Genomic DNA, 26,017 nt, shown 5'->3' on the forward strand with positions numbered 1-26,017 from the left:
CTTGGACAGGGAGAAGTAGGGAACGCTCTGGCAAAAAGCCTTCTGAGAACAAATCTGGAAGCTAGAGTATTAATGATAGGAACGATTATACTCATGTATTAGTTACTATCTATATTTTGAGACTCTTGAGAGTCCCTTGGACTGCAAGAAGATCAAATCAGTCAATCCTAAAAGAAATCAACCCTGACTGTTCCCTGGAAGGCCAGATAATGAAACTGAAGCTCCAACACGTTGGCCACCAAATGAGAAGGGAGCACTCACTGGAGAAGACCCTGATGCTGGGAAAGATTAAAGGTCAAAGAAGACGGGGACGGCAAAGGATGAGATGGTTAGACAGTGACATCGATGCAACGAACATGAAATTGAGCAAACTTCAGAGGACAGTGGAAGACCAGAAGGCCTGGCATGATTTGGTCCATGGGGTCGTGAAGAGTCGGACTCAACTGTGCGACTGAACAACAACAATGAGGAATTTCAGACAGGCGATATATTCTGGAAGAGGAACGGTTCCCAAATGGTTTCTGGTCTGTCATTTCAGACAGAACCATTTGAGAACCGGTTCCCTTCTGAAATATATTTGTCATTTCATACACAATCGCTTCTGTCCCGTTTAGGAAATGGGGCTGAAGCGTTTTACCTGTCAACCACTTCCAAGTACTCCTCAGTTTTCTCTCCCGGTTCCAATGCACTTTTTCCCGCCATTTTTCGTCTGCGCGGGCCATCTCCGGCTTTTTTTTTTTTTTTTAAACGTTTGCTTTAGAGCACTCTAAAGCGAACGTTCAAAAAAAAAAAAAAAGCTGGAGATCGCCTGCACGGGCGAAAAACGGCAGGGGAAAAGCAAGAAAAAGCGGTGCAGTCTGAAATGGCAAACCACTTCGGATCCAGCTCTTTACCGGAAGGGGAAAGCCATGTGTGAAATGGCAGCCCTATACCAGTTCACTTCAAAATGGATCATTACCGGCTTGAAACCGGGTGAAACTGGGTAATGTGAAATTCCCCATTATTTTGAGCAAGGGAAACCTTTACCTTTTTTATACACATATTGATAAGGCAACTAAACCTAAATATTCAGAAGGAATTGGCATTTATTACATTTATTATTATATTTCTATAGGGAATTACCTAAAAAATTACAGATTAGTCACCTTTTACCAATATTGTTGATTTATATACCCTCAGCTATGGAAAGATAAATAACTGTAAAGGAACAGCTTGTATTCCTTGGGTTGTTTGGGGGGTTGGGATTTTTTTTTTTACACCCCCTAGCCTAGGGTTGTCAAGGCAAGGGATGTTGAGATACAGTTTGCCATTTCATGCCTCTGCATCACAACCCTGGTCTTCCTGGGTGGTCTCCCATCCAGATGCCAGCCCTACTTAGCTTCCCAGACCTGGTGAGATCAGGCGAGCCTGAGCTATCCAGGTCAGGACTGTTATATACAGTGTTATATACAGTTTGTAAAAACAATAAGAACATCAGTTGTTGTATTTCTTCTGTTACTGTAAATGCTCTCCCAAAACTGGAGGGCAGATTTGTTTGTACTGTTATATAAACATTGAAATAAACTGGAGGGTTTTATGTTTGTTTATTTTAAAGGAAATAAAATGTTCCATGAGTAATTTATGTAGGGCAATGGTTCTGGGGAACACAGAATAAGGAACGGAGACCTAGAACAGCTGCCATTTTAAACATGGGTGTGTGTGGGGGGGGGGGGGTTGTTACACACTCCTGCCACCATCATTTGTAAATTTACAGGCCTGTGAGAAGTAGCTACCTGGCTAAGACAGGTCAAAACTTGTACAACTTCAATTTTCAGCATCAGTTTACTTCAAAGTATCAGATTGCTGACTAGGGCCAGGTGAGCCCAGAAACCTAAAGGATGTATTCTCTAAGTCAGAGTCGTAGAGCTTACTTAAAGGCGATGAGACCATAACAGCCAGAAGATACTGCTTGGCAAGAGCAATTAAGACAGAGGTGAAGGTCATGCTTCTAATACGTAGATCAGGCCTGAACAGTCCAGAGGCTTTTAACTACCTGCCAATCATGGAGCCAATGTTGCCCTCTCTTATTCCTTTCTGCGCTGGGAGAGCAGTCTCTGACATCTGGGTACACACAATTTCAGGCACACTTGCTAGAGCCTAGCTTAGGTCCAGTCTTCTGGAATCCAATGTAAATGAACAGAAGACGTCTTGAAACCACTTGTTCTTGGTAGTTAACCAGAACATGGAAAATTTCATAGGTCCTTCATTAGCCACTGCCTAATGTAAACAAGAAAGTTTGAGTATCCATAGATGGATAAGACGAATTTAACGTCCGAAGATAAAGCTGTGTCAGAAGAAAAGAAAATCAGCCTTGGTTGCTGTCAGACTAGAGATGTGAAGGAATTTGCTGATCTCATCAACTCTTCTTAGTCACAGCAGCTGGCTAGCTAGTTCTATTGTCCTACATGAGATCAGCAATGAAAGTTGTCATGATTTGCGGCAAGGTATCCACAGCAACATTTCTCTCTATCCAACTAACTGTGGGTGTTACCTGTGCTAAGGATGGGTGTATAAATATCAACCTACCTGAAGGTGGTGACCCAGCATAGTTGTCATGGAACCCATGAAAGCGTCTACTCCAAAAAGCGGGTTGTCATAGAAACAGTGTTGTCTCTATAGCAACTATGTGCTATTCCTTTCTCTTCTGACTGGACTGTGGTTAAAGAACATTCAGGTACTGCCTGTTTATTACAAAAGAGAACTTCCCTGGCAGATGGCTAAAGGAAAACCGAGGCAGATGTTCCTGGACTCCTCTGGGTCCAGTTGGTTCTACCTATGCCATCTTTTATATGTCAAAACTAATTTCTCTCCTCGGTATCTTTTTGAGGAATACAGAACTCATTGCCAGTGAGGGAGAGTGGCAAAATGAGGAGGAACCCTGGCCTGCCCAGGGCCTCACTCCATCTTTCTAGTAGGCCACAGTGGCATTGGGCTTCTGCATTTACAACATTTTCAAGTGAATTATTAAAATGGTTTTCCTTTCAATCAATCTAACATGTGAATGTATATCCTATCTTGGCTATAAAGTATATTTGATTTCAGTTTGTGTTGCACCTTGCATGCAAAATGTGCAACCTGTGCATGAAGCTCAAAAGCACTTTTTAGTATCACAAGCGAAAATAGTCTCTCTCTCTCTCTCTCTGAACACCAAAGCCCGACAGAGGAAGTTCAAAGGGTTTCAGAGATTATCTGGTCTCTAATAAAGCTATCAGTTCCAGTTGCTTCACATCTAGAACCTGGATTTGATCGTCAGAAGAAGCCAGGCATGGCCCAAGCCATTTTGTACTGAGAAATCTAAACGGTGTATTATACTCATCATATTGTAAACATATAATAATAAATTGACCATTTGCTGTTCTTTAATGGTACCTCAAAATCTATTGCCTCAGAGGGCTTAACCACACAATACGTTTTATACATCCCCAGGTTGAGTCAACAGACATGTTTTCGGATCCTGTGTCTCCCAAGCACATGTGGGCCCAATTCAGACTGGGACTTCAGCATGCAAGGTGCTTAAGCCCTCACCCATATGCTGTTTTCTTGAGCAGGGAGGCACAGTTTATCTCACTGAAGACACCATATGAGATACATGTACCTTTTCCTCATCATGGGGTCAGGAAAACAGCGCAAACTGGAGGCTTAAGCAGCCTCTTCCTGCACCCCAGAACCCAACCTGAATTGCACACCAGATCCCAACCTGAAGGAGTCCTACATGCACACAGGAGTCATGGACACCTGGAATACGTCTGCTCTCCCATCCTGCACCCAGGAAAATCGTGTAGTTAGGCCCTTAGGTAAGTCTGCGTTGCCCTGCAAAAGTGCTCTTCTACTTTTGTTTCCTGATACTGCTCTTCTCATAAGATATAAAAAAAGGAACTCAGAGGTATGCAAAGCTCATGCAGTTCCTTTTAGGGGACATAAGAACACTCAGGTATGGCCCAAGAATGTTCTGGTGCTGAAGTTGAAAATGCAAATGTCACTGTTTAATATGGAGCACAAATGGATAACAGTTTCTCAGAGGAACAAAGTCTGAGTCTGGTGGCACCTTTAAGACCAACAAAGATTCCCGATGGAAATGCAGAACTTTAAACTCTTAACGCGGTGGTATCTCACCCCTAAACGCTTATCGCGTATATATCCAACGTGCTCACCAAAATGCTGGAAGCAATGTAATGGCATTGGTACATATGCTCATTTGTGGTGGGAATGCGAGGTGGTGGCCAAATTTTGGAACGAAATTAAATTAATCATTAATAAAATCACTGAAATGGCAATTCCATTGGATCCTGAATGCCTTCTCTTAAATCACTGGCCAACCCACATTGAAACACACCAATATAAACAGAGTCTGGATATTATGATATTTGCAGCCCGCACCGCAATTGCCTCCTGCTGGAAAGATCCCAAACCCCCGACAGTAAAGTCATGGTACCAAAAACTCTGGGACCACTTTCTTATGGATTCTGTCACTAGTAAAATAAACAACTCAGCTATGAAACCAATACAACGACCCATAAAAGAAAAGTGGACCCCCATACTTGAATTTTTAACCTCACAGGAATACTTACCTACTTCCTGGCAACAACTACAGAAGTGGATGTGATTGTTCTTACACTACAGCTAATATTTCTTGTACCTCACCCTACAAAGTTCTCCTCAGCTCTATACAATTTTACTATATAGTTCTTATAGAAGCAGATATCATAAGACAGTAAAATATACAACGGTTCTATAGATACTGATTATATATGCATGTAATACGACTGTATGATTCTTAACCTAAATGACATTTTGCCATGTATCATTCGTTATACTAGTTACTAGTTATGATATTGTATGTTGTTAGTATTTTGTTGCAATCATTAATAAAAATAAATTATAAATAAATAATAATAAAAAAGCATTACTAACAACAAAGCTAGTGGCGGTGATGGTATCCCAGCTGAGCTATTCAAAATCTTAAAAGATGATGATGTTAAAGTGCTGCACTCAATTTGCCAGCAAATTTGGAAAACGCAACAGTGGCCACAGGATTGGAAAAGAAGATATGGCAAAGTCTCAGTTAATTACTCTCAGCATTCCACAGTTCATAAGAACATAAGAACATAAGAGATGCCAATGTTGGATCAGGCCAAAGGCCCATCCAGTCCAACACTCTGTGTCACACAGTGGCCAGAAATACCAGTGCCATCAGGAGGTCCACCAGTGGGGCCAGGACATTAGAAGCCCTCCCACTGTTGACCCCCCCCCCCAAGCACCAAGATGACAGAGCATCACTTGCCCCAGAGTCCCTATCTATACCTTGTGGCTAATAGCCACTGATGGACCTCTGCTCCATATGCTTATCTAATTCCCTTTTGAAGCCGTCCATGCTTGTAGCCACCACCACTTCCTGTGGCAGTGAATTCCAAGTGTTAATCACTCTTTGGGTGAAGAAGTACTTCCTCTTATCCATTCTAACCTGACCGCTCAGCAATTTGATGGAGTGCCCACGGGTTCTTGTATTGTGAGAAAGGGAGAAAAGTACCTCTTTCTCTACCTGCTCTTTCCCATGCATAATCTTATAAACCTCGATCATGTCACCCCTCAGTTCAGGATACATCTGCTCATCAATCTCCAATTCTGACATATTTATTTTCCTTCACTATGTTCCCCCCCAGAATTAAACCCAAACAAATGGTAACCTAAGCTTGTTATTCCTATTTGGTCCTTGCATTCGTTAAATATCTTCATTATGTTGTATGGGGCCACACGAAAGCTTATACCTTGAATAAAAATTTGAGGGGTCTTAAAGATGCCACTGGACTCAAACTTTGTTCTGCTCCGTCACACCAACACACCTGAGTCTATCCTCTTGAAACACTGTTAGTACTGAAGCTCTGCTAAGATCATTGGGCTTAGTTACGATGATATCCTGGCATTAGGGGGAAAGAAAACAATCTAGAAATTGGTTTGAACCAGATTTAAGTGCTCAAATAAAAAACTGGGAAATATTTTGTGCTGGTGAAGAAAAGCATGTGTTGGACAGATTGCACTTGTTCCTTAGCCTGGCTCTTCCATACATTAAGTTGGATTCCACGGTTCCATTACGCAAATAGTGATGCTTCCCTCAGTACAAGGAATCTTCCTCTAATGCAGAATCCAGCACATTTCTCCCTCCCATCTGCCACATTCTTGTAGGTTGGTTAGTCAGCATGACCCCTGACTTTGGCTTGTTCGCAGGATTGCTATGACCAAAGCTGGTTCAATAGCAGCATCTGGCGGTAGCAATGTGTCACTTTCAGAACTGATCCGCCTCTGAAAAACTCCTGAAGTGCCATTCAGAAACAGTCTGAGCAGTTTTTGCACAACATATGTAGCCCTGTAAGATGTTCTCAGTTACATTATTTTTATTTCCCATTTTTCAGACAACCATCTCCCAAAGCAATTCACATCAGTGAAGAGACAAAAGCCCCACCTTCAGCGGGCTTACAAAGATAATTCCAAAAGGGTAGCCTTGCAAAATAAAACAAGGGCTAGCAAAATAAAACAAAAGTCCAGTAGCACTTTAAAGACTAACAATATTTATTTCAATATGAGTTTTTGTGAGTCACAGCTCACTTCCTCAGATCCTACTAACAGCATACAAGACTCTCCTGTTCCTGTAAACTGAGGACAGAACTAAGATTTTAAGCAGGAACTTCATAGCTCATTCACTTAGCCAGCATGCTACATTAACTCTCATCCTGATAAGTTAGGACATATTCTGGCATGTACTAGATTTTTCAGATCCTCCAGTACCAGCTACATGACAAAACACATTTTTTTTCTGACTGGATCAGTAAGATGTTGGCTAGCTGGCAAACCTAGTAAGAAGGCAGTTGACAGTTTCAGGCAGACAACATGATCCTTGAATCTAGCTAGTAGTACATCTGCATCATTCTCCTGTGTGTGCCTTTTACTAAAGATGGTATAAAAGTATTGTAAATAAAGTTGGTGTTGCAGGACCTGAGTCTTTGAGAAATGAAATTGGTGGAATCCTGCTGTGGATGGGCAGGCAAGCAGTTGGATAGAGAAAGGTGCTTTTCCTCGTTCCCAATAGCAAAAACAGCTATCTTTAGAACTGTAGGCATTTACCCCCTCCTTTTCCCCCCTCCTGGGCCCCGGTATCAGTTAGCTTCTGAAGGGAGAATACCACAAGGATCCACTTACAGACTAGCACATGCAGACAGCAGCAGCTGAAGGATGATCTTTGGTCTTATGACTGCTGGTATATAGTATTGGTTTTAAAATCTAGCTGCTGCTATACATTGTAAAGGCTGCATTTTATTTTATTTCAGCTTGTCATCTATTTTATGATGCTGTTTTAGCATGTTTGCAACCTGTTTTGAATGGTAGGAAAAGTGGGATGTAAATATTTTGAACAAACACATGTAGCAGAGATGGGATGAAGGGAATGGACTGAAAGGATGGTCGTGTTGAGAAATACAGCATTCAATGAGATCAAAAAGAGGACTGCAAAACCAGCCTCATGTCTTGTGTGAAACTTTGGTGGAAACCTATAATTATATCAGGTGAATTCAGTGAGACGAATCACTATACCCCAAGTACTGACCTAGGGTATATCCTGTCTGACAGTGATGCACATGTAAGACAAGGGACGATCTTTTTCCGATACTAAATGTTCCATTAAAGACACTTCATTAAAGGCACAGCATCAGTATGAAACATAAGAGAACACTAAGAACATAAGAATCATGATGTCGGCTGACACTGTTCAAGATCTGTCTAGTCCAACATCTGGTTTCCAACAGTTGTCAGCTGGATGTCTTTGGGAAACTCATGAGCAGAGAATAAAGGGGAAAGGCCCCATGGGCTCACTGACAGAGCAATGGTTTGCATTCTGAAAGCCCCACACTCAGTTCCTTGCATTTCCAGTTAAGGGATCCCAGGTAGGAGGTATCTACCTGAGAATGTGGAGAACCACTGCTAGGAAGAGTAGACAATACTGTGCTGGATAAACCATAGAATTATTGGAAGGTACCTCCAGGGTCATCTAGTCCAACCTCCTGCACAATGCAGGAAATTCACAACTACCTCCCCACACACACCCCGAGACCCCTGCTGCAGAACCAATAGTTTAACTCTGCTTAAGTCTGCTTCATAGGAAGGGGATGCTTATTCTCTGTAGGCTGTTGTCCAGAAACATATGTTGCTTCTGAATATGGTGGTTCCATTTAAATATCAGGGCCAATAATAACTGATGGGTCTCTATTGCCAGCTGCCATTGGAAATAGAATGCTGGACTAGATAAATCAGATAAAGGCCCAAAATGTCAATTCCTATGTTCTTTGATGCTTAAGATTGCAATGCTGTATGCACCTCCTTGAGGTAAATTCCAATTCAGTTCAATGGGCATTATATGTATGCTTGTACTTCAAAGGAACGGGCTGTAAAAATGTAGCCAGTGTTAACCCTGTGAAAAGTCTGTGTGCATGGTACAGAGCATATCTTAACACCAAAGTTCCCTTTAAGCTGTGGAGTCCTGTGAGCAAGTATTCTACTTTATGAGCCACTGGCATTAAAGATGTAAGTGAGCAATTTGGCTACTGCATAAATTACGTTTGCTTTGGAGCGATCCTTCCTGAGCTAAGACAGAAATGTGTGAGCCAGAAGGTAAAAAACTGTGAGCTGGCTCACACCAACTCAGCTTAGAGGGAACACTGCTTAACACTCCTGTATAGATGTGCGTTGCTGGAGAACATAGCCATTGATGGACAAACTACTCTTCAGGGCTGTCTGCCCACTATTGCTATTTCTTATGGATTCTGTCCTCTTCATATGCTTCCAAGGATCCATTCCCTGGGGCTCTGCACAACACAACTTGAAAACAGCCAATGTTCACCAAACATGACAATACAATATTTTGCCAGCAGAGGTCACCCAAGACCATTACATAAGATCCCCATAGGTGGTCATTAATAAATCAGTTCCCCTAAGCACAAATCAGCTAAGAGATGCAGCATGTTCAGCATTCCCAGACAAGGAGTTTGGCAGCCATTCTGAGTCATGTCCCTTTTCTTAACATTCAGAAGATAAGTTTATCACATAGAAGAACAGATCAACTTAGTGTACCTGCAATATTTTGATATTGCTTATTCTTTAGATATTTGTCTGCCATCGAGTCTTGGCTGAGGAAGTCCTGCGACTTGAAACGAGCAACATTCAAACCTGGATATCTCATCCTCTTTGGACTCCTTGGATAGAAATCTCTTTGGATTCTACACAGAAATTTGTTTGTACTGAACTTATATGGTTTTCCATTTGGACTGGACTTATATGGTTTTCCATTTAGTAACTAAAATCTATAATTTTGATATGTAACCTTCTGATAAGTGAATGTGTTAAAAAGAATATTATATGAAAAATAAGGAAACATAACTTGTTTGATAACTTTATTTTTTGCACACCATATCAGTTTCTTGTTCTCAGGGAGCAGGATGCTGGGAGAGTAATTAACACAGCAAGGGTGCACAACCTGATTAAAGAGCAAATAAAGGTTTATCTAGGAATTAACATGCTTGATAGGAAAGAGGAGAGACAGAGATAGGTTCCTAACCACATCTCTAGCTGAGAGAGAGGGTAAGACTGAGTGTGGCACTTCTGAGAAGGGGGAAATTGCCCTGAGAGTAGCAATCTGGAGACAAGGAATGACATTTAAAAGGACAGAAGGTGCTGACCTCACTATCCTTTCTAACTGTCTTCTTCCTGTCCCCCGCTGGGTCTTCTTCTCTTCTTTTTTGTACACCAGACATTGCCTTTTCTAACACAGGGAGCAGAGAAAAGGCATGCTGACACAAATGAAGGAAACCTTTGGCCCAAGTTGACCTGCTTTCCCTTCCACAGGAAAAAGTGATCCTGCTGTTGGGGGCACATATTACAATATGAAGCCAGGCACTTAAACCCTCTCACTGCAAAAAATATGATTGCAACAAGCTCTAGCAGATGCTCCTGTCAACAAGCTTCCTTTCCCAAAACCTGTTTGATATCGGTTACACAGTTCTAAAAAACACAAATACTTTTATTCTAGAATGCTGGGAAATCTTCTAGTGGTGGGAAATTGGTTAGTGGTGAGGTGCAGCTGTCATGAAAACCTGTTGGCACATCTGTGAGATTCAGTCTAGACTTGGCTTTCTGTACCACCATGCAGGGCCCTAAAAAGGAAGCCTGGTTAAAATGACCCAGGTCTGGCCTAGCCCAGGGTTTGCTTTAATCCTGCTAGTTGTTGTGGTTGATTTGGGTGGTTAATTTAGTCTGTGAGATTATTTATTTATTTTATGATTTATACCCCGTCCTACCCCGCCAAGGCAGGCTCAGGGTGGCTTACACAAGATAAAATACCGATCAACAAAGTTTCATAAAATATTTAAGAACAGTTCATTAAAACAATACAATGTTAAAGTGCTAACAATATCGTTATGATGTTGTACAATGGTGTTACCGCATGAGTGCATGTCATAGTTGTTTCAGCTTCCAGCTCGCTGTCCATCCTCAGATATAATATGCGCACCTAGGCTGTCGGTAACCAACCAGGAACCAGGCTCTGCAGGCTGTTGTAGTTGTTAATGGTGGTGGTGGTTCCTAGTTGAAAGCATGATGGAAGAGCCCCATCTTGCAGGCCCTGCGGAACTGTGAAAGGTGCCACAGGGCCCTGATCACTTCTGGGAGCTCATTCCACCAGTATGGATCTGCCACCGAGAAGGCCATGGGCCTGGTTAAAACCAGCCTAGCGTCGTTAGTACCTGGGGCGGGCCAAACGGTTTTGTGACCCTGACCGTAGGGCTCTTTGGGGTATATATGGGGAAAGGCAGTCCCTCAGGTAAGTCAGACCCTGGCCATAAAGTGCTTTAAAGGTAAGAACCAGCACCTTGAAGCGAATCCGGTATGCTATCAGCAGCCAGTGCAATGCCTTCAGGGCAGGCTGGATGTGCTCCCTCACAGGGAGACCCATCAGAAGCCTAGCCACTGCATTTTGCACTAGCTGCAGCTTCCGGATCTGTGACAAAGGCAGCCCCATGTAGAGAGTGTTACAGTAGTCTAATCTCGAGGTGACCATTGCATGGATCACTGTTGCTAAATCGTTGTTTGAGGAAGGAAACCAACTGCCTAATCAGCCAAAGATGGTAAAAGGCTGACTTGGCAGTGGCTGTTACCTGAGCCTCCATTGTTAAGGAGGCATCCAGGAGCACTCTCAAACTCCTAACCTCCAGCACTGGCAGCAATGGTGCCCCATCAAAGGATGGGAGAGGGATCCCTACCCCTGGACCACCCTGACTCAGACACAGGACCTCCGTCTTCATTGTATTCAATTTCAGTCGGCTCAGTCTAAGCCATCCAGCCATGGCTTGTAACATCTGGTGCAGATCTTCTAGTCTGGAGCCAGACAGACCAACCAACATCAGATAGAGCTGGGTGCCATCAGCATACTGGTGACATCCCAGCCCATGACTCCAGGCAATCTGGGCAAGGGGGCACATGGAGATGTTGAATAACATCAGGGAAAGCACCGCCCCTTGAGGCACGCCACATCCCCAGCCCCCAATCTGTCCTTTACTAAAATTGATCTCCCCACTTCAGTGCCTCTGGACCTTTCTTACCTCCCTTGGATTTGCAGGTCAAAAGAGGCTATATGCTTGTGACAATGGCCCAGAATGGGAAAATTTCACAAGGTACTTTCCCCCCTTGTAGTACCACAATGTGAGAAGTTGCACTTGGAAGAGGCTTTCACTTTCTGCGACTCAATGCCATTACTACATTGTTTCCTCCATGTCCTGCTTTTCATCTCAGTACCTGTTTTGCTTTCTTTGCCATTTCTCCCACTACCCTCTACCCTCCAGTAATATGTAACTTCTCTTATCCTGTTTCATCTGTACTTTCTTTATTGGTCCACACTTTCTTCAGATCTCTGCCTCCTTCATCTATTTTTTTAGATTTGTCTCTCACACCACTGCTCATTCTGATCCCTTCCTTTAGCAATTTTGCTCCAGACCTATAGGACATCTTCTCAATCCACCTGCCATCGTTGCCTTCTGTCCCTATAGGAATCATAAGGTGGTTTGTCCAAGCAACACAGACCTTTTCTTGCAGAAGTCTCTATAGAGAAAGTCTACAGTTATTTATTTTCTCTGTAGTCAGAATGCTCATGAAATCACATCAGCTCAGCTAAGGTGCCAGACATTTCCTCACTACCACCACTAAATCCTGTAGTATATCACAATGTGGAGAAACCAGAACTCTCTAGATTTTAGATATATATTCTAAAAAAGTATTATTATACTAATATTAAATTGGCTGGTCCTTGCATGGATTACTAAAGCTGCTAAACCAGGCTGTCCAAATACAAGGTAGGGGTTTCCCCACGTATGCAGAAAAATGTGATTTTGTAAATTAACCAAAATAAAAGGAAGGCAACATAAAAACTATACTGGTGAGGACCAAAAATGCTCCACAAGAAAAAGAACATTGAGAACAAGCCACTGTCAGTTTAAGGGGAAACAGGGGTGGCAGAGAACCAACCTGTTCAAGTACCTGAAACCTAGCTTGTTTCCACCAATAGCAATGTGGCTAGCCTCTCACCAACCAGTATGGCAATAAAACACGGCCACCCATAAAGACGTTTTAGCATAGAGGGGATACCACAATTACGTTGTGTTGGGTGGCTGGTAGGTTGAACTTCCCTTAGACGTTTAACAGCATTTATCCCAATTCCATCCAGGATCTTTTACTAGGGGGTTACTCCTCCACTTAAGAGATCCTTCAAGGATGGTTAACTGGGAACAAAAGAGTAAGTGCTTCCACTGATCCAGTCTGATTATTTTAGAGTCAGAGGAACTTGGCAGAGGGATGGAATGGGAGCATATGCATGGGCAGGCAACTCCCCCCCCCCCTCTCTCCCTGCAACATTTTCCCAGCCCCCAATTTGTCCTTTACTAAAATTCTATTGGGAGCTGTGGTGGCTCAAGTGGTTAAGACGCTGAACTGCATGCTGTGGAAGGTCGATAGTTCAGCAGTTCGAAACCCAAGCGTGCAGCATGAGGGAGTGAGCACCCTCTCTAGTTCCAGCTCCTGCCAACCTAGCAGTTCAAAAGCAAGAAATTGCAAATAGATCAATAGGTACCACTTCAGTGGGAAGGTAACAGCGTTCCGTGAGCCTTGGTGTGTAGTCATGCCGGCCACATGACCACGGAAATGTCTTCAGACAGTGCTGGCTCTTCAGCTTTGAAACGGAGATGAGTACCGCAACCCTAGAGTGATTCGAGAGCAAGGGAACCTTTACCTTTACGTAAAATTCTATTGACGGCCATTCGGGCTGTTTGCCCTCCCCTCCCACACACCTTTAAATATAACTAAAAAAAAAACCCCGGTTGATTAATGTATTTGATTGATCAGCAAATGGTGGATAGGTTCATACTGGCGTTCTCGCCAACGAACACTACGCAGCTGGTGGAATTCCCTGTAGTAACACCTTTAAAATAGGCTCAGGCAGGCCGCTTCAAAACGTGAGGGAAAATTCCGGCGCGGAAAGGTCTTTCTTACTGCCTCCCAAGCCTGAAAACTGTAACTTTTTTTTATTATTTTGGAACGCAGCGAAAACAAGACGACGAAACGAAGCCCTTTCCAAAAGAGGAAGCGTGACCCGAGGCGTTCTTTGTCCACCTGCGGGAGCCTATCGAGGGCTCCGTGAGGGAAACAAAATACGTGAGGAGAACAGGAGACAAGACTTCTCTCGGGAGGCACGCGCAGGATCGGTTGCGCGCGCAGAGCCACAGAGAGAGTGTTCTGTTGGAGCGACCTCACCCCTTGTCGCAGAGAGGGAAGATCTAAAGTCGAGCGCGCGCCGGGAGGGAGGGGGACAGTAAAAGGAAGCGGCCTCGCGCTCATTCCTCCACATACATGTGTCCACAGCTCCCCCCCCCCCAGATCATTTCACGCACCTTCTTGTGCGAGGGAAGTGAAAGAGGCGGGACTTGACTTGGAACACTGGCTTCCGGCGCCGATCGTCCCCGCGCAGCCAGGCACCGGAAGTGGGTACTGGCCGCGAGGAAGAGGAGGAGGCAGTGGCTGTGTGAGGGAGTACGAGCGCGAAGTGCGTGTGCGAGAGAGGCGGGGAGGGAACGCGCCGGAGAGCGAGCGGAGGGGCGCGCGCGTGCGTGCGTGAGAGGAAGAGAGAGAGAGCGCGAGGGAGAGTGTGAGTGAGGAGAGCCGGAGCGCAGGCAGGCAGGCAGGAAGGGCCTGACGACGGTGGCTGAAGGAATAGGAAGAAGAAGATGGCGGACGGGGACAGCGGGAGCGAGCGAGGGGGCAGCGGGAGCGGCAGCGGAGGTGGCGGCGGAGGAGGAGGAGGCGGCGGTGGCGGAGGAGGCGGCGGATTCCAGGGGCATCGTGGCGGCGGCGGCGGGCCGGGCCCGGAGCAAGAGACGCAGGAGCTGGCGTCGAAGCGCCTGGACATCCAGAACAAGCGCTTCTACCTGGACGTCAAGCAGAACGCCAAGGGCCGCTTCCTGAAGATCGCCGAGGTGGGCGCCGGAGGCTCCAAGAGCCGCCTCACGCTTTCCATGGCGGTGGCCGCCGAGTTCCGAGACTACCTGGGAGACTTCATCGAGCATTACGCCCAGCTGGGGCCCAGCAGCCCTGAGCAACTGGCGCAGGCCTCGGCCGGGCCCGGCGGGGAGGACGGCGGCGGAGCCGGAGGGCCTCGGCGGGCCCTCAAGAGCGAGTTCCTGGTGGGGCAGCAAGAGCCGGCTGACGCTCTCCATGTCGGTGGCGGTGGAGTTCCGCGACTACCTGGGCGACTTCATCGAGCACTACGCGCAGCTGGGCCCCAGCCAGCCCCCGGAGCTGGCGCAGGCGGCGGACGAGCCCCGGCGGGCCCTCAAGAGCGAGTTCCTGGTGCGCGAGAACCGCAAGTACTACATGGATCTGAAGGAGAACCAGCGCGGGCGGTTCCTGCGCGTCCGGCAGACGGTGAACCGGGGCCCGGGCCTGGGCTCCACGCAGGGCCAGACCATCGCCCTCCCGGCCCAGGGCCTGATCGAGTTCCGCGACGCCCTGGCCAAGCTCATCGACGACTACGGCGTGGAGGAGGAGCCGGCCGAGCTGCCCGAGGGCACCTCCTTGACGGTGGACAACAAGCGCTTCTTCTTCGACGTCGGCTCCAACAAGTACGGCGTCTTCATGCGGGTGAGCGAGGTCAAGCCCACCTACCGCAACTCCATCACCGTCCCCTACAAGGTGTGGGCCAAGTTCGGGCACACCTTCTGCAAGTACTCGGACGAGATGAAGAAGATCCAGGAGAAATCAACCGGGGGCCCGGCGGCGGGGGAGGCGGCGGAGGCGGGCCGGGCTTCCCCGGAGGAGGCCCCCCAGGTCTCCAGAGCGGCCAGACCATCGCCCTGCCCGCCCAGGGCCTGATCGAGTTCCGCGATGCCTTGGCCAAGCTCATCGACGACTACGGAGCCGACGAGGACGAGCTGGGAGGTGGCGGCGGCGGAGGGGGCCCTGGCGGCGGAGGCCTCTACGGCGAGCTTCCCGAGGGCACCTCCATCACGGTGGACTCGAAGCGCTTCTTCTTCGACGTGGGCTGCAACAAGTACGGCGTCTTCCTGCGCGTCAGCGAGGTGAAGCCTTCTTACCGCAATGCCATCACAGTTCCCTACAAAGCGTGGGCCAAGTTCGGCGGGGCTTTCTGCCGCTATGCCGACGAGATGCGAGACATCCAAGAGCGCCAGCGGGATAAGCTCTACGATCGACGAGCTGGCCCCGCCGGACCGGGAAGCGGCAGCGGCGCCGGAGACGATTCCGACGGAGACGATGTGGACGACGACTGAGCCTCTTCTTCCTCCCTGCCCCCCATCGCGTTGACAACCTCCCTCCCCAACCACCTGCACTCTACCACGGAGGTTGCCATGGGGGGGAGGACTGGTGAAAACAGGGAAGAAGCCAGATCCCAAGCCTTCCTTCTTTCCTTCTATCAATGGGGAGAGAGCGAGTGAGCAACGAGATTACCTGCATACACCCACTGACCTGCATCACTTCTGGAATGGCCCCTTCAATTCTTGTCTCCCCACTCTTTATTTTTCCCGAGGATACAACATCCGTCAGCCCACCAGCCCATCATGAAAGACTGGGCTTTACATCATCATTGTCCTCACCTTGGGGAGAGAGAAATCCCTATGACCTCAGTTCACTTCGACCCCACCCCAATGTTGTAGGGAAGGAGATCATTGTGATCTGAATCCACCCTGGCCTTCCAGATATGTTTTATTTCGGGGAAATGGGGGATATAAGTTATTTGGATGTCATCTTCTCCCCCTTCCCCCTTGCATTTTTGAGGTCATGTCCTCCACTGAAAACCAGCATCTTGGAGACTATATGGCCACTGAGCACAGTTTGAAGGGTGGGGAGAAGCCACTGCAGCTGTCCAGATCCTTGGGGGTGGGGATGTGTGCAGATCCTGATGGAGCAGCTTGTTCAGGGTTGTAAAGATCAATAATCATGGGCTTAGTCCAGCACAAATCGGGGTATTAAGTGCAACAGTGAGGGGGACAAAGTGGGTGGGCAGGGGGAAGGAACAAGCAAAAAAACCTAGAGCTTTGAAAAAATGTAGTTGGGAGGGGGGAGCCTGTATCTGGACCAATGTCCATTGTCCTTTTTTTTCCTTTGCAGAATTGTTGTTTTATTTCTGGGATGCAGATTGCTAAACTCCAGGTGCCTGAACTGGAATTGATAGATTAATTAATTTAACTCTGGCAGTTTCTAAAGATATTAAATGGTATTTTCTTTTCTTTTTTAATGGGGGTTGCAAACAGGTAGGTTAAAGGAAAAACAGGCATAAAGCACAAGGAATGCAGAATGGACGAGTTGTTGCTCACTAAAGTTCTTCCCCTCTCCAAATAAGGTGAAAGAGCAAATTAGGAGGGAGACATTGGAGCTGCCTTTCCACAGGCTTCAAAAGATGACCCAGTCAAATAAGTGGAATCTGGTCTGAAGCTGGGTCTTACAGAAAATCTTAAAATTGTAATCTTGCAAACAAAGCATGTGGCTAAAAGACTGATTAGGAAACTGAAGGCTTCTTTCATCGTGCAAATCAGTGGACTTTTTCCGTGAATACAGTCATCAAGAACCTCAGGTCCAGAAGTCCGGTATCAGTTATTCTTTTTAACAAGATTCTTTTTTTTAAAGCAAAAAGCGAACTCAGTCCATTTCCTCAGTACCTCACGTTATGTTAACAGCAGAGTTGGCAAGCATAGATTGATGGTATGGATTGTTCAGAGCAATGCATGCCTTGTGCAAGCTTGATATCCATTGTTGAAAAGGAGCAGAAACAAACCGTCAAAGTTCTGTGACTATGAACATACCCTAGCAGCATTTTACCACCTTCAGATTTTAATGTAGACTGGCTACTGCCCATTGTCCAATTATCTTTCCCAAATGAAGTTGGGTGTCCCCACACCCACCCAAGGAATTGCCTCATCTATATTTTAAATGGATTCTTATCTAAAATGGTATTTTTTTAAAACAATGTCAGTCCTGGCCCCTCCAAAAAGATGTTTTTAGATACATTATATACTAGCAACTTTGAACTGAATGGGTATTACTCTGTTCATTGCAAAGTTTCAGGTATTATTTGCGTGACATCTTAGAGGCAGGTAAACCTTCCTCTACAATCTATTTAGTATTTTTAAAATTGTGCATGCCTGTACTTTATTTGAGCTGCCTTTTTAATTTATTGCATACCCTTATTACCTTATTTTGGTATTACTTTTATCTATCCTATCTTTGTTTTATATTTATTAGTAAGCAAGGAGACATATAAAAGGCATTTCTTCACACAGGTGTGGCTGGAGTGGGGAAACTGGCTGGAATTTTCTGTTTAAAAAATAGTTTTGCTGTAGTTATCGAGATCAGCAAATAATTTCAGAGTAGTTTGTCACAAAAATTTCTGCCACACAAATGATTGTCTATTTTACAGCTAATTCTTTACTCCCAGTGTCCATAGTAGATCTTTTATCGTATCTTTGAAGAAACTTTTCTTTCCATTTTTCTCCGTCGCAAAGAACTTGTTTCCTGAATTGTAATGGGAGCAATAGTATTTCTTGATGTTTTAATTACATCTGTATACTTGTACTGTATTTTGTACTCTCCAAGGCAGCTGTTTTCAATAATGTCCTGCTGTATTTACCTATGTATTTTTGTTCAAATGTATGTGGTTCTTTGCTGCGGAGAACAATTTTCACCAACAAAAGTTTCAGCGGACAGATTAACTGGGATACCGCAGCCCTCTAAGATTGCAGAAACAGTCTGCTTAATGAATTAGAACTCTAGGCAGCAATGAAAATTAAGCCTGCAGATGCTTGGTGTATATTGCTGTAACTCTTCACTCATTTTAAAACAATGTATAATATTTGTATAGACCAATGATGTTTTGTTGCTTCAGTGGTAATTGGTTTTTTTCTTTTGTTGCTCAGCTGCTGTGAGCCAATTAAGTTCTTGCAAAGATGCAGTACCTCTCCTTTTCAGGAGGATTTTTTGGCTGAATTGCAGTAACTAGCCTTACCTTTGTATTATGTGGTAGTGACAGGGTTTTGATTGTCCCTGGCCAGTGGCTACATAAGCTATAATTAGCTGCCTAGGAAATATGTGGAAGTGGACAGGAGCATATATCAATTGTATGCCAAGAACGCTGCCATATATGGTATTGGCTTTGGCAAACAGAAAGTCTCCTTTAGCCATTAGTTAAACCAATGTATATTGAATACACAGATTTGTACAAGTTGACACATGACCCTTCAAGATGTATAGGTGGTGACAATACAGTGTGTCAGTAATAGCATCTAAATTACAATACTGGCCTGTGCCCTCTTAAGTATAAATGATAGGTTTTTAAATTTTAACTAATACTGAGGTTAATGGCCAAGCCTCTTGCTGTGGGAAAATTGGTCATAGTGGCACATGTTAGGTGCAGAGGTTCACTGAGGAAATTGTTCTTTCTTCTTATTGGGCAATAGAACTCTGGAGAGTGTGGGCAATGAGGGAAGAGGCTTGTCTGAAATGTACAGCTTTGAACGTGTTTTCCCCTGCAGAACTTTGAATTTGTGTGCTTAAAACAGTGGAGACTACAAAGATCATTTCAGGGTCTTTTAGAAGCATTTATGGCCTCTAATTAAAGAAGAATAATTATTGAAGTAGGCTGTGATAGAAATCACCTCACCCTGACTGCACAAGCCACATCTTAAAAATCACGCTGCTTTCTAAGCTGGTAGTTTCTCAGTTTTCTCTGTGCATATTCTAAATAGGCAACCTTATGCCTATTCAGAGTAGCTGCTGTATGTGATGGGATAGTCAGTCACATTGGAAAAACGTAACACCTGGATTGTATCTGAGATGAGCAAATCCTGTTATTCCTGTTTATATTCTTGTGCATAAAAGTCAATTTTGGTAAGCCCCCCCCCCCCTTTGGTGTTGCAGTTAAATCATATCTTGGATTTTATCTGCAGCACTGTTGACAATGCTTCGCTGCAATTTACAACCACTGGATCCAGCATACCTGTGCTCATATTAGCTCAGTTGTAGTAAAGTTACTGGAGTTAAGATGTTGCATGTTGAGGTATGCCGATTTAAGTGGCTTGTGGATCAACTGTCCTTTTAAAATGTAGATTCCATAGGGGGGAAATTGGACAGCCTTTCTGGTGAGTTCCTGCATATCTGGCATTTTTAGACTTCTATTGTCCTTGGAATTATGATTCTGGAATGCAACTGTCAAAGCATCTGCTGTACAAAAAGTGTAAATCTTGTATAGCACCAAAATTGTAAATATTTGAGGCATACAGGTTTAAACACCCGTAGCTTTAGCTCACATCTAGTTACGGGTTCATTTTCTTATTTCCATAGCTGTCTAACTGCAAAGCAGTTCTAGGCCTAACAGTGAAGGCTGGCTTTTTTTCTCTCTCTCAAAGTTAGCCAGCACTGTTGCAGACCCTGGAATGATCTTTGCAATAAATCAGATCTTTTTTTAAAAAGTGAAGATTCAAGCTTCTGCTTCCGTTTTTTCCCCCAAAACACACTTAATTATCCTGTCCTATTTGCATAGTTTTCAGGATAATGGGCACAAGAGGCAGGCTACGATAAGTCCCTCATATTGAGTGGTCCCATCATTGACTGCACACTTCAGGTATTGGAATAGCTGAGGGTGACTTGTGACAGTGTGATCTGCTCCAACCGTTAAAGGGGGTGTAGTGTATTGACTACACAGGACATTTGAAAAGTAACTAACTCAGGCTACTTTTCTCTTGTGAGGGTGGCAGTTTTGTGATTTTTGTGGAAAACTGTTCAATGCATAAAAATGCGTGGACATCTCAAAAGTTTTAACAGATTATGGTACTTTATCTGATGCACAATTTAATCTCTCAGCAGATATTCAGTTTTTATTTAAAAACAAACAAACAAACTTGTGGCCTTGACTCTAACTTTGTGGAAGGGAGGAGAATCTAGTTTTCCCTATATGAAAGTGGCACTTTTTTCCGCTTCAAATTATTCTAATTCTACACACTTAGTAAACATGTTCTTCATATGCTTCCTTTTTTAAGCAAGTAAAATGGTAAATATCTTGAAGTATGTTTGCTATGAATTGCATTTAGTTTTATAAACATAGTATAATTAGGGTAATCAATCTATTTGAGACTAAATATTACAAATTTAAAAGATTCTGATAATCTTAAAATGGCTGTATTTCTGAGAACAATTTTAGTTTTCCCTAGCAGAACCCTTGAGGTGTATCTACGTTACCAACATACTATTTAATACCAATAGAACTGTGATGACTTCTCCAAAGAGTGTTGGGATTTGGTTTAGTGAAGGTGCCAAGGGGTTCTGTTGGACATCCATAGCTTTCCATAGAAAGCTATGAATTCATTTACTGTTTAAACCGGTGATGTAGATATGCCCCAACCTGTTGCACTCATATTAGTCTTCTGCAGTTGGATGCTCAAACCTTGTTACGTCTGTATAAGGTAGGGGCAGGTTTCTTGTTGTGTATTTCATTCTTGGTTATTTGTTCACTTTGGATTTGCAGTGTAAATACATAGCTTCCTTTCCCCCATGTACTTCTTGATAGTCTGGTTTCCAGGTTTGTTAAGGGTATTTAGAAAGCTCGCCTATTGTCCAGTAATGCTGCTTATGGTAATTTAGTGTCAGCAAGATTACTGTATTTAGATGTTGTGCTTGAGCATTAGCGAGATCATCTTACTTGTCGGATGAGGTATACCTCTTAAAATTGCACACTTGTGTATGATTTATTAGATTGATGGAGTGTTGCTAAGGTTGGGAAGTCTGATTGTAAAATAAGAGAATTCTTCCATTTCCCCTCTTGCAGGTTCTGAGAAACCTCATCTTTTGCACTTTGTGGTTTTTAGCTAACACAGGAAGAATGGAGGAAGAACAAAGATAATGTAGTACTGTTGCAGATTGCTTTGATGAGGTATTGTAACATTGGAGAGAGAAGCATGAAACAGGTGTTCAGCTACTTAAGGTTTTTACTCCATAGAAGTTTAATTTCAGAAGGAGATACGGAATATCTGAATGTGGCCACCAACTGCTGCCTCCCATTTTTATAGCAGGGCAGTTACTTGCCATGGTGCTAGACTAAATTCATCTTGATACAATCAGATTGCTTCTTTTTTGTAATATATGGTAGCATGAATTTTTCCCCATAATCATCACACATTCTTTTATAGTTGTGAGGAGTAAGCAATAATGCTATGGCTGGGATCCAAAAACTGAACAATTCTGTGTAACAGAACAGTCCTATGCAGAGTTACTCCATTCTGAGCCCACTGACTTTGTTAGACTGGAGCAACTCTGCATAATGTTTCCCTGTAAGTGGAACTGGACTTGTCTTTTTAAAAAATAGAACCCCCATGCTGCAAGTTACTTTCAAAACTGAGAGGAGTTCTAAAAGCATTGTGGCAAGGGAGAACCTGTGCTCTGAGTCTAAAATCTCATTGAGTACATGCATTTTCACTGAATGTATCTAAAATAATTAAGTCCTGTTCTATATTTTTCACCTTAACATTGCAGCTGTATAATTTAAGCCTAACGTTTAATCTTGCCTGGTTTGGAAGGGTAGAATTATGCCACAGTCTGTGGTTGATGGGACCATTCTTGGAGGCTTTTGAGAATAACAGCTTCACCACTTGGTTTCCCCCCCCAAGCTTTAGTGTTTAGTGATGGCTACCCTGTTTTGGGTATAACAAAGGGCATTGAACGTGTCATAGTTCTCACCTAATAATAATAGAATGCCCCAGAATTGACTGATTAAACTTCCAGTGAATTACCACCTTGTTTAGTTTCCTTTTGGAATTGCTAATTTTTTGCTAGGCATTTCACTCCACCTCTGCTGTTTTTAATCTGACAAAGGGAGAGTGAGAGAGCTCAAGAGTTCAGTGCCTACTGGAAATACCAACAAAGCTTTTGTCTCTGAAATTCCGTATAGGGAAGGTTAAGTGTGCTTTGTCAAAGGCGTTTTGTAATATGCTGCTATGTAGCCTTAATCTCGTAATGTACTGTATATATAAGCATACACACAGAGTAAGCAGCCCACAACAAAGAAGCAGAATGTTCTCATTTGTCAAAGCTATTATCAAAATGCAGGAAAAATTTGTCCCACTCCAGTTTACCACTACTCTGTAGCCCAGGTAGACAAAACTTGCAGAAAGAACTTAATTTAAAACAGCAGTCACTATGCATCATTTTAACGTAGGCAGGTTTCCAAGGCAAGATGTTTAATTTCCTGCCCTGCTCTTCTATGATGAAAGGCCCATCTGGTTAGAAAATCCCATCTTTGAATTTATGTGGGATTTACAAGAAAAATATAGCTTAATCTCTTTGTTTCTTCCCACTGCTCTCTATTCAGAACTGGAGTTTTTTGTCTCATGCAAGTGGTAACACTATTTTAATTTAAGAGTGCCATGATAAATGGATTCCTAAATTATGTCCTGTCTTACACGTACTGTGTGAATGTTTCTATTTTACCAGTATTTTTGTGGGATGGCCAGCTGGGCCCTCAATAACATGAGCTGTTCTCCATGCTAACTTCCTTTCCCAACAATCCATTCTGGTATATGCTCAGTAGAAAATACGGCACTATGTATTGCTGATGCCTTTGCTCTTTATTAGTTAACAATGAACTCTGCAGAAAGATAGTGTCTGTGTAATGGGGTGGTTTTCAAACTGCTCCTGTATTTCTGGAGGTTCATCATTAACAAGATTGCTTGTCCAATATCAGTACACCAGTTCAGGTGCGGGTAGGAGTGTTAAGATATACTCTCAGTTTGTGAGAGAATATGGTAAGGCCTAATAGACCTAGCCAGTACTCCTACAAAAGAGGAGATTTTGCACCCCAGAATTCTCTGCAGTACAGGAGTTGTCTGTAATGGGGAATGGGTTCTGGGGTACAGAGTTTGAAAACTGCTACTTTAAAAGTAAAAAGAAAGCACTGAGTCAGACCCTGTTGTGGTAGGCAATTGCTGTCTTCCATCCTTTGCCAAGACCTGTGGAACAAGCGTTTGTGATCTGGTTTGGTGGGATTGCTGTTCTTCACTGCTTAGTCGAATTAACAACTGCACAGAGTGGATCCAGTAAGCACAAGTCATCCATTGAAATTGGATGATGGTGCACCTTAGTTGTGCTTACTGTCTTAGCCTCCCAAGTCTTTTCTAGTAGAGGATATAACAACTAGCTGCCTCTGCCGACTTGAGGTATTCTTCACTGCAGATATTACAAGTCATGTTGGTCAGTTTTCGTGCTTATAGATTTGTCAAAAGTGAAGTGCAAGGCTGTGAAAAATGGGCAGGGTTGTAGGGGATCATTGCCTTCAGGGGAGTGGACATTTTGTTGGCCTGAATGTACAATTTTAGTAGAGCGCAAGTAGTTTAATTTGGTGCCGAGTTGACTTGTGCAAGTGATATAATTGATCATACATGGATGTAATCAACCCATATGTAAATATACACATGTTTGTACATTGTATACATAGAAAGAGATGTCTGTGTACATGTGTATGTATTTATAAAATTGTTTCTCTGCTAGATAGTAAATGCAAAAGTAGCTGTTATTTTATATATATATTATATATATTAAAAACTCCCCTCTATAAATATATTATATAAATGCTAGAAGTTAATTTGTAGAAAAATAGGACTGATTTCAGGAATATCTGCTGAGAGACCAAAAAGTTCACTTTTAAGTACCTTAATTAAAGAATAAAGTTTATTCCTCGTTTATTTTTTTATAAAAAAATTAAATGCACTTTAACTGGCAACACATACAGCTGCATGATGCAGTTTCAAACATGGAAATGTTTTAAAAGTGCAGCACCCATTCAAAAAATATTCTTTTCTCACCTGTCAAGCAGAACGCTGGAAATTATTTGAAATTCCAGGGTCTGAACTGCCTGTTTGTCTTGCTGCCCGTTGGCTGAAGCTTAGATTCTGATTTCCCTTTTGGGGGGGGTAGCAGGACTGCTTTTTAAACAGCAATGCAGGTACAGCCAAACACTACAGGCTGTCAAATAAAGGCAGGTCCTGGATTTACCACTAGCTAACTAGCAAAAAACAAAACAGTCCAAATGACATTAAGAACTCCTCATGCTAGTTGAGCACTCCTTAAATAGCAGGTTTTTGCAAATGGAGTTTTACAGTCTATATTTAAAAAATTGTATGTTTGTAACAAATAAAAGTATGCAGAAAAGTGAATGAACCATGCACAGTAGTCTCTGGGTTGTTTTTTTTTTTAATTGGGAGAATTGTGTTTTATGTGATGCAATTGAAGGTTAATCATTTGTTTAGTACTCTGTTGGTTCTATCATGGGTTGAATCCTCTTATAGTAAAACATCTGTTCATTCAAGGGTGGAAAATATCTAAGTATGCAAGCAGATCAAATAAAGAGTTGTTATATGATCTTTTAGAAAAGGGACCTTTGGGCTACTAAAGTTGATAGAGAACGAAGAGGGCTGTTCTGTCTGATCTGCAGCATGGAAGGAGATGAAGTGGAGCTGATAGCACTTCTTCCTCTTACCAATTGGTGGAAGCAGGTACAGAGGACTGAGGAGCACTTGGTCCCACATCTAGTGTTCTCTGTCCAGTACCTACCTTCTAGTTGTCAAACTTAATTTGCTTGTAATTGGTACCTGCCCCTAAAGAACAAGGCAGGTAACGATTGCACAGCAAGTCTTGTAGGAACAGTGCTGTTTGCAGTTTTGCTTGTTGAGAACTAAGGCTCAGAGATGGTAAACTTGATTCAGGCCACCCAGTGAGGTTAAGGTTGCATTGGGATTTGAATGCAGAAACTCCAGTATTCTTACCTGCTGGATCACATTCTGTCTTAACTGGTACATGAACATAAAGCTGCCTTATATGAGATAAGGCCATTCGTCCATCAAGCTGAGTGTTGCCTCTAGCAGTTTTCTAGGGGCTCAGACACAGAAGTTTTTTCTGACCACCTGTGCTTTGAAATGTCTGGGTTTGAACCTGAGATCTGCTTGTGCATACACTCGACACTTGAGCCACAGCTACCTCCCAGTACTATTACCCCGCTACCAGAGAAAAAGCCCTATTCCGACAACTGAGGAATGTGCACATCCTCCTGCAGACTCTGAAGTTTAAGTCCGTGAGCACAAAATGTGGCCCTTAGATATGGTGCTTAACCACTTACAAGACAACTTTACAATCCACCAGTGACTAGGCCAGTAAAGCAATGTTATTTTTGATGTGTGTCTAAAACACCCTTCCCTTAGGCACAAATGAGCAGGTGGGCCATTCCAAAGTTTATTCAACTTTTGAAGATATCTAGTATGGATGATAGCTAGAAATAAAGTATCACATTTTTAATCCAGAATTTAAAAAGTATCACATTTTTAATCCAGAAATATTATGCTTTATATTT

At 43.5% G+C, this 26,017-nt stretch overlaps 1 protein-coding gene across 1 annotated transcript; it reads left to right on the plus strand.

Moving 5' to 3' along the window:
- Positions 1-14,252: 14,252 nt before the first annotated feature.
- Positions 14,253-20,617, plus strand: PURB (purine-rich element binding protein B). Its single transcript, XM_015408185.1, has 3 exons — positions 14,253-14,762; positions 14,938-15,058; positions 15,403-20,617. The coding sequence occupies exons 1-3, from the start codon at positions 14,346-14,348 to the stop codon at positions 15,903-15,905; spliced, it is 1,041 nt and encodes a 346-aa protein (XP_015263671.1). The 5' UTR covers positions 14,253-14,345; the 3' UTR covers positions 15,906-20,617.
- The last annotated feature ends 5,400 nt before the right edge of the window (positions 20,618-26,017 follow it).

Source organism: Gekko japonicus, unplaced genomic scaffold (genome assembly GCF_001447785.1).
Source record: "Gekko japonicus isolate JY-2015 unplaced genomic scaffold, Gekko_japonicus_V1.1 scaffold139, whole genome shotgun sequence".
Taxonomy (NCBI): Eukaryota; Metazoa; Chordata; class Lepidosauria; order Squamata; family Gekkonidae; genus Gekko; species Gekko japonicus.

Bases quoted from the DNA above. Each gene is read 5' to 3' on its own strand.
- PURB (XM_015408185.1), top strand. From the start codon at position 14,346: ATGGCGGACGGGGACAGCGGGAGCGAGCGAGGGGGCAGCGGGAGCGGC. The intron at 14,763-14,937 runs GCCGGAGGGCCT...GCGGCGGACGAG, and splicing joins GCGGGGAGGACGGCGGCGGA to CCCCGGCGGGCCCTCAAGAG. The intron at 15,059-15,402 runs GCCTGGGCTCCA...GCGGCGGGGGAG, and splicing joins GACGGTGAACCGGGGCCCGG to GCGGCGGAGGCGGGCCGGGC.